Source organism: Heptranchias perlo, chromosome 5 (genome assembly GCF_035084215.1).
Source record: "Heptranchias perlo isolate sHepPer1 chromosome 5, sHepPer1.hap1, whole genome shotgun sequence".
Taxonomy (NCBI): domain Eukaryota; kingdom Metazoa; phylum Chordata; class Chondrichthyes; order Hexanchiformes; family Hexanchidae; genus Heptranchias; species Heptranchias perlo.
Genome location: NC_090329.1, coordinates 8,171,108 through 8,185,306, shown reverse-complemented (window position 1 = coordinate 8,185,306; position 14,199 = coordinate 8,171,108). Strand labels below are relative to the sequence as shown.

At 45.7% G+C, this 14,199-nt stretch overlaps 2 protein-coding genes across 2 annotated transcripts; both read left to right on the top strand.

Moving 5' to 3' along the window:
- Nucleotides 1-4,972: 4,972 nt before the first annotated feature.
- On the top strand, nucleotides 4,973-5,506 carry LOC137321554 (epidermal differentiation-specific protein-like). The gene has a single exon (XM_067983951.1). It carries the CDS (start codon nucleotides 4,973-4,975, stop codon nucleotides 5,504-5,506), a length of 534 nt encoding a protein of 177 aa, XP_067840052.1.
- Nucleotides 5,507-11,509: 6,003 nt separating this feature from the next.
- Nucleotides 11,510-12,043, top strand: LOC137321553 (epidermal differentiation-specific protein-like). Its single transcript, XM_067983950.1, has one exon. The coding sequence runs from the start codon at nucleotides 11,510-11,512 to the stop codon at nucleotides 12,041-12,043; it is 534 nt and encodes a 177-aa protein (XP_067840051.1).
- Nucleotides 12,044-14,199: the final 2,156 nt, after the last annotated feature.

Sequence of the window (14,199 nt, the reverse complement as noted above, 5' to 3'; positions counted from 1 at the left end):
TGTTATTTAGTGAGATCAGCAGAAATCAGTGTCCCGAGAACAAGAAATTTTCCATGGAGATGGTCAATCTCCAGAGCCACAAGGGACAACATCTGCCCTCCACCCTGCCCCACGTTCACCCCATGCCAAGTCCTGGGCACCGACTCATTCACACGCACCGGGATTGTTAGGGGCACATGGGCACTGTGTAGGAGCACATGGGCACCGACTCATTCACACGCACCGGGATTGTTAGGGGCACATGGGCACTGTGTAGGGGCACATGGGCACTGACTCATTCACACGCACCGGGATTGTTAGGGGCACATGGGCACTGTGTAGGGGCACATGGGCACTGACTCATTCACACGCACCGGGATTGTTAGGGGCACACGGGCACTGTGTAGGGGCTCATGGGCATTGACTCATTCACACGCACCGGGATTGTTAGGGGCACATGGGTACTGACTCATTCACACGCACTGGGATTGTTAGGGGCACATGGGCACTGTGTAGGGGCACATGGGCACTGACTCATTCACACGCACTGGGATTGTTAGGGGCACATGGGCACTGTGTAGGGGCACATGGGCACTGACTCATTCACACGCACTGGGGTTGTTAGGGGCACATGGGCACTGTGTAGGGGCACATGGGTACTGACTCATTCACACGCACTGGGTTAGTTGGGGGGACCCTGCCTCAGTTGGGAGATGGGGGGACTGGTCAGAGGTCAGCCTCCCTTCGGACAGAAATCAGTTGCTCTACGATCGATTATTGTCAGGGTCCCCACTGATTTGTGGAAGTTAACTCACCCACAGCCCCTTTGAGTGATGTCACAAGTCAACTGGGGGTGGGGCATGTGAAGCAGCCCCCGTCCTTCCCATTGGAATTGAACCGTTACCAAGGAGCTGAGTCCTGCCGTTACTGGGCCTTGCCTCAAATTTTCCCTCAAACAACAATGTGATAATGACCAGATCATCTGTTTTAGTGATGTTGGTTGAGGAATAAATATTTACCAGGACATCGGGAGAACTCCCCTGCTCTTCTTCGAATACTACCTTTGCCATTGCAGAGGCGTGGTTGCAAGGTTATGAAGGTTGGGAACTGAATATTCAGGGGTATCTGACATTTTGGAAGGATAGGAAGAAAGGAAAAGTTGGTGGGGTAGCTCTGTTAATAAAGGATGCAATTAGTACAATAGTGAGAAATTATCTTGGCTCAGAAGATCAAGATGTCGAATCAATTTGGGTGGAGGGAAGAATTAGCAAGGGTAAGAAATCATTGGTGTGAATAGTCTATAGGCCCCCTAACAGTTGCTACACTGTAGGGCAAAATATAAATCAAGAAATTATGGGACCTTGTAAAAAAAGCAATGCAATAATCAAAGGTGATTTTAACTTTCATATAGATTGGACAAATCAAATTGGCAGAAGTAACCCTGAAGATGAGTTCATAGAGTGTATTCAGGATTGTTTCATAGAACAATACATTGTGGAACCAACCAGGGAACAGACCATCTTAGATCTGGTAATGGGTAATGAGACAGGATTAATTATTGAACTCAAAGTAAAGGATCCCATAGGAAACAGTGATCATAATATGATAGAATTTCACATCCAGTTTGAGAGTGAGGATCTTGGATCTGAAACTACTGTATTAAACCTAAATAAGGGCAATTACAACACCATGAGGACAGAGTTGGCGAAAGTGGACTGGGAAAACCCATTAGAAGGTATGACTGTGGATAAGCAATGGCAGACATTTAAAAAGATATTTTATGACACTCAACAAAAATATATCCCAGTAAAGAGGAAAGATTCCATGAGAAGGGTATACCAACCATGGATAACTAAGGAAGTTAAGGATGGTCTCAAGATAAAAGAAAAGGCAGAAAACATGACGAAGATTGGGAAAAGTTTAGACACCAGCAAAGGAGGACTAAAAAAATAATAAAGAGGGAGAAAATAGATTATGAGAGTAAACTAGCAAGGAATATAAAAACTGACAGTAAGAGCTTTCACAAGTATATAAAGGAAGACAGTAGCTGAAGTAAGTATAGGTCCCTTAGAGGATGCGACTGGGGAAATAATAATGGAAAACAAGGAAATGGCAGAGGCATTGAACAGATATTTTGTTTCTATCTTCACAGTTGAAGACACTAAAACCTATATCAATAATAGTAGATTATTAAGGGGAAAAGGGGGGAGGATCTAAAAACAATCACTATCACTAGAGAAAAATTACTAGGCAAACTAATGGGACTGCAGGCTGACAAGCCCCTGGACCCGATGGCTTGCATCCGAGGGCCTTAAAATAAGTGGCTACAGAGATAGTGGATGCATTGGTTGTAATCTTCCAACATTCACTAGATTCTGGAAAGGTCCCAGCGGATTGGAAAACAGCAAATGTAACGCCCCTATTCAAGAAAGGAGGGAGATAGAAAGCAGGTAACTATAGGCCAATTAGCCTAACATCTGTCATTGGGAAAATGCTGGAATCAATAATCAAGGAAATATGAGAGACTCATAATAAAATCAAGGAGAATCAACATGGTTTTATGAAAGGGAAATTGTATTTGACAAATTTATTAGAGTTCTTTGAGGAAGTAACGAGTAGGATGGATAGAGGGGAACCTGTACATGTCATGTATTTGGATTTCCAAAAGGCATTCGATAAGGCGCCACATAAAAGGTTACTGCACAAGATAAGAGCCCATGGTGTTAGGGGTAATGTACTGGCATGGATAGAGGATTGGCTAACTAACAGAAAACAGAGAGTCGGGATAAAGGGGTCATTTTCAGGATGGCAATCTGTAACTAATGGGGTCCCACAGAGATCAGTGCTGAGGCCTCAACTATTTACAATCTGTATCAATGACTTGGATGAGGAAAGCTCGTGTACTGGGGACAAATTTGCTGATGATACAAAGATAGGTGGAAAAGTAAGTTGTGAGGAGGACATAAAGTGTCTGCAAAGGGATATCGATAGATTAAGTGAATGGGCAAAAATTTGGCAGATGGAGTATAATGTGGGAAAATGTGAAGTCATCCACTTTGGTAGGAAAAATAAAAAAGCAAAATAGTATATGAATGCAGGTGTCCTCGTACATGAAACACAAAAAGTTGGCATACAGGAGTACAGCAGGGAACTGGGAAGGCAAATGGAATATTGGCCGTTATTTCAAGGGGTTGGAGTATAAAAGCAGGGAAGTCATGCTGCAACTGTACAGGGTGCTGGTGAGACCGCACCTGGAGTACTGCATACAGTTTTGGTCCCCTTATTTAAGAAAGGATATGCTTGCGTTGGAGGCAGTTCAGAGAAGGTTCACGAGGTTGATTCCGGTTATGGAAGGGTTTTCTCATGAGCAGCTTGGGCCTGTACTCACTGGAGTTTAGAAGAATGAGAGGAGATCTTATTGAAACATAAGATTCTGAGGGGGCTTGACAGGGTAAATGCTGAGAAGATGTTTCCCCTCATAGGGGAATCTAGAACAAGGGGCCATAGTCTCAGAATAAGGGGTGGCCCATTTAAGATGGAGATGAGGAGAAATTTCGTCTCTCAGAGGGTTGTAAATCTTTTGAATTCTTTGTCCCAAAGTGCAGTGGAGGCTGAGTCATTCAATATATTCCAGGCCGAGTTAGACAAATTTTTGATCAGTAAGGGAGTCAAAGGATATGGGGAACAGGCGGGAAAGTGGAGTTGAGGCCAGAATCAGATCAGCCATGATCTCATTGAATGGCGGAGCAGGCTCGAAGGGCCAAATGGCCTATTCCTGCTCCTATCTCTGATGTTCTTATGCGCCGTGTGATATTTTACAACCTCTTGGGAGGACAGATGGGTCCTCGGTTTAACGTCTCATCCAAAAGAAGGCACCTTCAACAGTGCAGCACTCCCTCAGTACTGTCCCTCTGACAGTGCAGCACTGCCTCAGTACTGTCCCTCTGACAGGGCAGCACTCCCTCAGTACTGTCCCTCTGACAGGGCAGCACTCCCTCAGTACTGTCCCTCTGACAGTGCAGCACTCCCTCAGTACTGTCCCTCTGACAGGGCAGCACTCCCTCAGTACTGTCCCTCTGACAGGGCAGCACTCCCTCAGTACTGTCCCTCTGACAGGGCAGCACTCCCTCAGTACTGTCCCTCTGACAGTGCAGCATTCCCTCAGTACTGTCCATCTGACAGGGCAGCACTCCCTCAGTACTGTCCCTCTGACAGGGCAGCACTCCCTCAGTACTGTCCCTCTGACAGTGCAGCACTCCCTCAGTACTGTCCCTCTGACAGTGCAGCACTCCCTCAGGGATCAGGTCGATGCTTCAAGATCAAACCTTTGTATTAAATTGGACATCAGGATTTTGATTAATGTTTTAGGATCACAATTAGCAATTCAGTTTGTTTTTACTTGGAAACTGGGATATATTGGTCTCCCCAATGGCACATACAGTAAAGGCATCTGTCGACAACATTCGAATCCTGGAGGCAGTGTGGGGCTGACTGCCTCCAGGACCCTACAATCGGGGGCTGGAATAGCTGCTGTCGATTGGTAAATGTTACCGAGTCCCATATCATCCGAACAACCTGCTGGGACGTTACTGGATGAGGAACAGAAATTGCAATGGAAGAAGGTCCTTCATGGAATTAGGGAAGAGAAACTAACGAGATAGCAGAAGACAGGCGAGAGTACGAGGAGCAAAATGATCAGACGTGCAATTTTCATTGGCATACGTGAGCTGATCCAATCTAATTGTGCAAACGCTGAGTTCACAATTCAGAAATCTGTGAAAAGCTTCGTACTCACTTCCTTTACCCAATTATGGGCTGGGTCTGGCCTGAACTGAACCAGTGTCTTGTGGCCATTGGACATTGATATCCGATCTAATTATAATATGGGCTGTCCAATCAAGAAGGTGGCTGATATAAACCCAAACACACAGAGGTCCCATCACCACTCCTCTCAAATCCAGCTGTCTCTCTACACTCCTGAATCACTGGAAAAATGTGCGAGGTTATTCTATACGACAATGAAGGCTGTACGGGAAAAATGGAAGATTTTACCTCCGACACCCCTGACCTTGGGGTAAAGTTCTTTAGCGGGACCACTCGCTCCCTGAAGGTGAAGGGCAATCATTGGATCGGATACACTGGCAAAAACTACACCGGAGATCGCAAGATATTCGGGGAAGGAGAGCACGAACAACTGGGAAACTTCGACAGAAAAATCAACTCTCTGCAACTCCTCAAAACCGACCTGAGCCACCCGTCAATCGTCCTGTACGAGCATGCTTCCTTCAAGGGCGAGTCTCGTACTGTGGACATGAGGATTGATGATCTGAAGAGAGGAGGTTTCGATGATCTGGTCTCATCCCACAATGTCAAGTCAGGTGTATGGATCCTGTACGAAGACGCCAATTGCCAAGGGAAACAAATGATCGCACTTGAAGGTGAGAAAGTGGGAAACTATTGTGCTTTGGGCTGGAATGACAAGATGTCTTCACTCCGACCCTTACTCACCTCTGACAAGGAAGTGTGAAAACTCAGCTTCAGAAGAGTTAGAGCAGTTCCATCCCAGGCTGATCTGCTCTGAATGCTTACCGCCCTCTGCTGATGGACTAACCTCCCTTTACTAAACTCATTCATTGACAGAGAGTCTGCTGCATCAACTGTTGTTAACCAAATGCCCAACCAATTCCGTTCAAACTGATTCCAAAGTTGTGTAATTCTGATAATGATTGCTGTACCTCGGTGTAGATTGGCTTTGTTACTTTGCTTTGCTCTGTCAGTTCATAATCAATGCAATAAAATAAAAATGCTGCAAACTCATTTCCAATGTTTTTGTTTAGCTCAGTCTCTAATTCTTGTAACATTTAAAGAATAAAATAGTCGGCTGTTTAATGTTTTCAAAATACTGGAGAGGTGCCTGGAGACTGGAGAAAGGCAGGTGTTACTGATTTTCTTTGCGGGTGTGTTAAAGGAGCTTGATCGGGGTAAGGCAGCGGAGGTGCTGGACTCGGATTTCAGTAAGTCCTTTGTTACAGTTCCTCTGGAAAGGCCGGTAATGAAAATAAATAAAGAGGGAATCAGTGGGAATATTTTACAATGGATACGTAATTGGTTGACTGATACAACTCAGAGGGCAGTGATACAGGGATTGTCACCAGTCTGGGAGAATGTGACCCACAGGGTTCTGTTTTGGGTCTCCTTTTGTTTAATTTCTTTATAACGGCTGCATTTCCTGACCAGGGTTTTTGGTCCAGTGAAGAACTGTCCTGTTAATGGCGAGAGTTGAGACAGGGCACAGCGCGAATACACCCGAGTTCAGACAAGATTTAGATTACCGCTCATGGGGGAAACAAAAACTAGGTGGCATAGTCTCAGAATAAGGGTTCGCCCGTTTACGACCGAAATGAGGAGGAATTTCTTCTCCGAGGGTGTCGTGAATCTTTGGAATTCTTTACCCCAAAAAGCTGTGGAGGCTGAGTCATTGAATACATTCAAGGCTGAGTTCGACAAACTTTTGATCCGTAAGGGAGTCAAAGGATATGGGGAAAGGGCGGGAAAGTGGAGTTGAGGCCAGAATCAGATCAGCCATGATCTCATTGAATGGCGGAGCAGGCTCGACAGGCTGAATGGCCTACTCCTGCTCCTATCTCTTATGGTCTTTTGGTCTTATGGACAGTCTCTCTCCCCACAGGGACAGTCTCATTCACCGGAAGGACTGTCTCACTCCACAGACGTCAGTCTCACTTCCCGGAGGGACAGTCACTCCCCGCAGGGACAGCCTCATTCACCGGAGGGACTGTCACTCCACAGGCGGTCACTCTCACTCCCCAGAGGGACAATCTCGCTCCACAGAGTGTCAGTCTCATTAACTGGAGGAGACAGTCTCACTCCCCGGAGGGAAAGTCTCACTCCCCTGAGGGACAGTATCATCCTCTGGAGGGACAGTCTCACTCCCCTCAGGAGACAGTCACACTCTCCACAGGAGACAGACTCACTCCCAGGATGGTCACTCTCACTACCTGGATGATCAGTCTCACTCATGAAAGATTCAGTCTCACTCCCCTGAGGGTCTGTCTCACTACCCGGAGAGTCAGTCTCGCTCACCGGAGGAGACAGTCCTCACTCCCCAGTCACCAGTCTGGGAGAATGTGACCCACAGGGGTCTGTTTTGGGTCTCCTTTTGTTTAATTTCTTTATAACGGCTGCATTTCCTGGCCAGGAGGGTCAGTCTCACTCTCCGCAGGATCCTTCTCACTCGCCGGAGGAGACTGTCTCACTCCTCGGACGGACAGACTCAATACCCGGAGGAGACTGCCTCACTCTCCGGAAGGTCTGTCTCACACTCCTGGTGGGTCATTCTCACTTCCAATAGAAATCAAAATCCAGAGAGATGTAAAACTGGCTGCCAATTCACTATCACCCATTTTGCACAATGTCAGTCTCTACCCCTTTATTTTTCAGATTTCTCTAACTCCCTCTCTCTCGCTCTCTCCCTCTCTGGGGGTGGGGCATGAGAAGCACCACCCACCCTTCCCATTGGAATTGAACCGTTACCAAGGAGCTGAGTCCTGCCGTTACTGGGCCTTGCCTCAAATTTTCCCTCAAACAACAATGTGATAATGACCAGATCATCTGTTCTAGTGATGTTGGTTGAGGGATAAATATTTACCAGGACATCGGGAGAACTCCCCTGCTCTTCTTCGAATACTACCTTTGCCATTGCAGAGGCGTGGTTGCAAGGTTACGAAGGTTGGGAACTGAATATTCAGGGCTATCTGACATTTTGGAAGGATAGGAAGAAAGAAAAAGGTGGTGGGGTAGCTCTGTTAATAAAGGATGCAATTAGTACAATAGTGAGAAATTATCTTGGCTCAGAAGATCAAGATGGCGAATCAATTTGGGTGGAGGGAAGAATTAGCAAGGGTAAGAAATCATTGGAGTGAGTAGTCTATAGGCCCCCTAACAGTAGCTACACTGTAGGGCAAAATATAAATGAAGAAATAATGAGACCTTGTAAAAAAGGCAATGCAATAATCATAGGTGATTTTAACTTCCATATAGATTGGACAAATCAAATTGGCAGAAGTAACCCAGAAGATGAGTTCATAGAGTGTATTCAGGATTGTTTCTTAGAACAATACATTGTGGAACCAACAAGGGAACAGACCATTTAGATCTGCTAATGGGTAATGAGACAGGATTAATTATTGAACTCAAAGTAAAGGATCCCATAGGAAACAGTGATCATAATATGATAGAATTTCACATCCAGTTTGAGAGAGCGGATCTTGGATCTGAAACCATTGAATTAAACCAAAATAAGGGCAATTACAATGCCATGAGGACAGAGTTGGCTGAAGTGGACTGGGAAAACCCACTAGAAGGTATAACGGTGGATAAGCAGTGGCAGACATTTAAAGATATATTTTATGACTCTCAACAAAAATATATCCCAGTAAAGAGGAAAGACTCCATGAGAAGGGTATACCAACCATGGCTAACTAAGGCAGTTAAGGATGGTCTCAAGATAAAAGAAAAGGCAGAAAACATGACAAAGATTGGGAAAAGTTTAGAAACCAGCAAAGGAGGACAAAAAAAATAATAAAGAGGGAGAAAATAGATTATGAGAGTAAACTAGCAAGAAATATAAAAACTGACAGTAAGAGCTTTCACAAGTATATGAAAAGAAAGAGAGTAGCTAAAGTAAGTATAGGTCCCTTAGAGGATGAGACTGGGGAAATAATAATGGAAAACAAGGAAATGGCAGAAGCATTGAACAGATATTTTGTTTCTATCTTCACAGTTGAAGACACTAAAACCCAGACCAATAATAGTAGATAATCAAGGGGCAAAGTGGGGGAGCATCTAAAAACAATCACTATCACTAGAGAAAAAGTACGAGGCAAACTAATGGGACTGCAGGCTGACAAGTCCCCTGGACCCAATGGCTTGCATCCGAGGGTCTTAAAAGAAGTGGCTACAGAGATAGTGGATGCATTGGTTGTAATCTTCCAACATTCACTAGATTCTGGAAAGGTCCCAGCGGATTGGAAAACAGCAAATGTAACGCCCCTATTCAAGAAAGGAGGGAGATAGAAAGCAGGTAACTATAGGCCAACTAGCCGAACATCTGTCATTGGGAAAATGCTAGAATCAATTATTAAGGAAGTATTAGCAGGACATTTAGAGACTCAAAATAAAATCAAGGAGAGTCAACATGGTTTTATGTAAGGGAAATCATATTTGACAAATTTATTAGAGTTCTTTGAGGAAGTAACGAGCAGGATGGATAAAAGGGAACATGTACATGTCATGTATTTGGATTTCCGAAAGGCATTCAATAAGGCGCCACATGAAAGGTTACTGCACAAGATAAGAGCCCATGGATAGAGGATTGGCTAACTAACAGAAAACAGAGATTCGGAATGAAGGGGTCATTTTCAGGATGGCAATCTGTAACTAATGGGGTCCCACAGAGATCAGTGCTGAGGCCTCAACTATTTACAATCTATATCAATGACTTGGATGAGGAAAGCTCGTGTACTGGGGACAAATTTGCTGATGATACAAAGATAGGTGGAAAAGTAAGTTGTGAGGAGGACATAAAGTGTCTGCAAAGGGATATAGATAGATTAAGCGAGTGGGCAAAAATTTGGCAGTTGGAGTTTAATGTGGGAAAATGTGAAATCTTCCACTTTGGTAGGAAAAATAAAAAAAACAAAATATTATATGAATGCTGGGGTACAGAGGGATTTGGGTGTCCTTGTACATGAAACACAAAAAGTTAGCATACAGGAGTGCAGCAGGTAACTGGGAAGGCAAATGGAATATGGGCCTTTATTTCATGGGGTTGGAGTATAAAAGCAGGGAAGTCATGCTCCAACTGTACAGGGTGCTGGTGAGACCACACCTGGAATACTGCAAACAGTTTTGGTCCCCTTATTTAAGAAAGGATATGCTTGCGTTGGAGGCAGTTCAGAGAAGGTTCACTGGGTTGATTCCGGTTATGGAAGGGTTTTCCCATGAGCAGGTTGGGCCTATACCCAATGAAGTTTAGAAGAATGAGAGGAGATCTTATTGAAACATAAGATTCTGAGGGGGCTTGACAGTGTAAATGCTGAGAGAGGATGTTTCCCTTCAAAGGGGAATCTAGAACTAGGGGGCATAGTCTCAGAATAAGGGGTCACCCATTTAAGACGGAGATGAGGAGAAATTTCTTCTCTCAGAGGGTTGTGAATCTTTGGAATTCTTTGCCCCAAAGAGCAGTGGAGGCTGAGTCATTGAATATATTCAAGGCCGAGTTCGACAAACTTTTGATCAGTAAGGGAGTCAAAGGATATGGGGAACAGGCGGGGAAGTGGAGTTGAGGCCAGAATCAGATCAGCCATGATCTCATTGAATGGCGGAGCAGGCTCGAAGGGCCAAATGGCCTTCTCCTGCTCATATCTCTAATGTTCTTATGTGCCGCGTGATATTTTACAACCTCTTGGAAGACAGACGGGTCCTCGGTTTAACGTCTCATCCAAAAGAAGGCATCTCCAACAGTGCAGCACTCCATCAGTACTGTCCTTCCGACAATGCAGCATTGCCTCAGTCCTGTCGATCTGTTGGCGCAGCACTCGCTCAGTACTTCCCTCCGACAATGCAGCATTCCCTCAGTACTGTCCCTCTGTTGGTGCAGCATTCCCTCAGTACTGTCCCTCTGACAGGGCAGCACTCCCTCAGTATTGTCCCTCTGACAGGGCAGCACTCCCTCAGTACTGTCTCTCTGACAGTGCAGCACTCCCTCAGTACTGTCCCTCTGACAGGGCAGCACTCCCTCAGTACTGTCCCTCTGACAGTGCAGCACTCCCTCAGTACTGTCCCTCTGACAGGGCAGCACTCCTCAGGGACCAGGTCGATGCTTCAAGATCAAACCTTTGTATTAAATTGGACATCAGGATTTTGATTAATGTTTTAGGATCACAATTAGAAATTCAGTTTGTTTTTAATTGGAAACTGGGATATATTGGTCTCCCCAATGCACATACAGTAAAGGCATCTGTAGACAATATTCGAGTCCTGGAGGCAGTGTGATGCTGACTGCCTCCAGGACCCTACAATCGGGGGCTGGAATAGCTGCTGTCGATTGGTAAATGTTACCGAGTCCCATATCATCCCAACAACCTGCTGGGGCATTACTGGATGAGGAACAGAAATTGCAATGGAAGCAGGTCCTTCATGGAATTAGGGAAGAGAAACTAACGAGATAGCAGAAGACAGGCGAGAGTACGAGGAGCAAAATGATTGGCATACGTGAGCTGATCCGATCTAATTGTGCAAACGCTGAGTTCACTTCCTTTGCCCAATTATGGGCTGGTTCTGGCCTGAACTGAACCAGTGTCTTGTGGCCATTGGATATTGATATCTGATCTAATTATAATATGGGCTGTCCAATCAAGAAGGTGGCTGATATAAACCCAAACACACAGAGGTCCCATCACCACTCCTCTCAAATCCAGCTGTCTCTCTACACTCCTGAATCACTGGAAAAATGTGCGAGGTTATTCTATACGACAATGAAGGCTGTACGGGAAAAAGGGAAGATTTTACCTCCGACACCCCTGACCTTGGGGTAAAGTTCTTTAGCGGGACCGCTCGCTCCCTGAAGGTGAAGGGCAATCATTGGATCGGATACACTGGCAAAAACTACACCGGAGATCGCAAGATATTCGGGGAAGGAGAGCACGAACAACTGGGAAACTTCGACAGAAAAATCAACTCTCTGCAACTCCTCAAAACCGACCTGAGCCACCCGTCAATCGTCCTGTATGAACATGTTCACTTCAAGGGCGAGTATCGAACTGTGGACATGAGGATTGATGATCTGAAGAGAGCAGGTTTCGTTGAACTGGTCTTATCCCACAATGTCAAGTCAGGTGTATGGATCCTGTACGAAGACGCCAATTGCCAAGGGAAACACATGATCGCACTTGAAGGTGAGGAAGTGGCAAACTATTGTGCTTTGGGCTGGAATGACAAGATGTCTTCACTCCGACCCTTACTCACCTCTGACAAGGAAGTGTGAAAACTCAGTTTCAGAAGAGTTGGAGCAGTTCCATCCCAGGCTGATCTGCTCTGAATGCTTACCGCCCTCTGCTGATAGACTAACCTTCCTTTTCCAAACTCATTCATTGACAGAGAGTCTGCTGCATCAACTGTTGTTAACCAAATGCCCAACCAGCTCCGTGCAAACTGATTCCAAAGTTGTGTAATTCTGATAATGATTGCTGTACCTCGGTGTAGATTGGCTTTGTTACTTTGCTTTGCTCTGTCAGTTCATAATCAATGCAATAAAATAAAAATGCTGCAAACTCATTTCCAATGTTTTCGTTTAGCTCAGTCTCTAATTCTTGTAACATTTAAAGAATAAAATAGTCGGCTGTTTAATGTTTTCAAAATACTGGAGAGGTGCCTGGAGACTGGAGAAAGGCAGGTGTTACTGATTTTCTTTGCGGGTGTGTTAAAGGAGCTTGATCGGGGTAAGGCAGCGGAGGTGCTGGACTCGGATTTCAGTAAGTCCTTTGTTACAGTTCCTCTGGAAAGGCTGGTAATGAAAATAAATAAAGAGTGAATCAGTGGGAATATTTTACAATGGATACGTAATTGGTTGACTGATACAACTCAGAGGGCAGTGATACAGGGATTGTCACCAGTCTGGGAGAATGTGACCCACAGGGTTCTGTTTTGGGTCTCCTTTTGTTTAATTTCTTTATAACGGCTGCATTTCCTGACCAGGGTTTTTGGTCCAGTGAAGAACTGTCCTGTTAATGGCGAGAGTTGAGACAGGGCACAGCGCAAATACACCCGAGTTCAGACAAGATTTAGATTACCGCTCATGGGGGAAACAAAAACTAGGTGGCATAGTCTCAGAATAAGGGTTCGCCCGTTTACGACCGAAATGAGGAGGAATTTCTTCTCCGAGGGTGTCGTGAATCTTTGGAATTCTTTACCCCAAAAAGCTGTGGAGGCTGAGTCACTGAATACATTCAAGGCTGAGTTGGACAAAATTTTGATCCGTAAGGGAGTCAAAGGATATGGGGAAAGGGCGGGAAAGTGGAGTTGAGGCCAGAATCAGATCAGCCATGATCTCATTGAATGGCGGAGCAGGCTCGACAGGCTGAATGGCCTACTCCTGCTCCTATCTCTTATGGTCTTTTGGTCTTATGGACAGTCTCTCTCCCCACAGGGACAGTCTCATTCACCGGAAGGACTGTCTCACTCCACAGACGTCAGTCTCACTTCCCGGAGGGACAGTCACTCCCCGCAGGGACAGCCTCATTCACCGGAGGGACTGTCACTCCACAGGCGGTCACTCTCACTCCCCAGAGGGACAATCTCGCTCCACAGAGTGTCAGTCTCATTAACTGGAGGAGACAGTCTCACTCCCCGGAGGGAAAGTCTCACTCCCCGGAGGGACAGTATCATCCTCTGGAGGGACAGTCTCACTCCCCTCAGGAGACAGTCACACTCTCCACAGGAGACAGACTCACTCCCAGGATGGTCACTCTCACTACCTGGATGATCAGTCTCACTCATGAAAGATTCAGTCTCACTCCCCTGAGGGTCTGTCTCACTACCCGGAGAGTCAGTCTCGCTCACCGGAGGAGACAGTCCTCACTCCCCAGTCACCAGTCTGGGAGAATGTGACCCACAGGGGTCTGTTTTGGGTCTCCTTTTGTTTAATTTCTTTATAACGGCTGCATTTCCTGGCCAGGAGGGTCAGTCTCACTCTCCGCAGGATCCTTCTCACTCGCCGGAGGAGACTGTCTCACTCCTCGGACGGACAGACTCAATACCCGGAGGAGACTGCCTCATTCTCCGGAAGGTCTGTCTCACACTCCTGGTGGGTCATTCTCACTTCCAATAGAAATCAAAATCCAGAGAGATGTAAAACTGGCTGCCAATTCACTATCACCCATTTTGCACAATGTCAGTCTCTACCCCTTTATTTTTCAGATTTCTCTAACTCCCTCTCTCTCGCTCTCTCCCTCTCTGGGGGTGGGGCATGAGAAGCACCACTCACCCTTCCCATTGGAATTGAACCGTTACCAAGGAGCTGAGTCCTGCCGTTACTGGGCCTTGCCTCAAATTTTCCCTCAAACAACAATGTGATAATGACCAGATCATCTGTTCTAGTGATGTTGGTTGAGGGATAAATATTTACCAGGACATCGGGAGAAC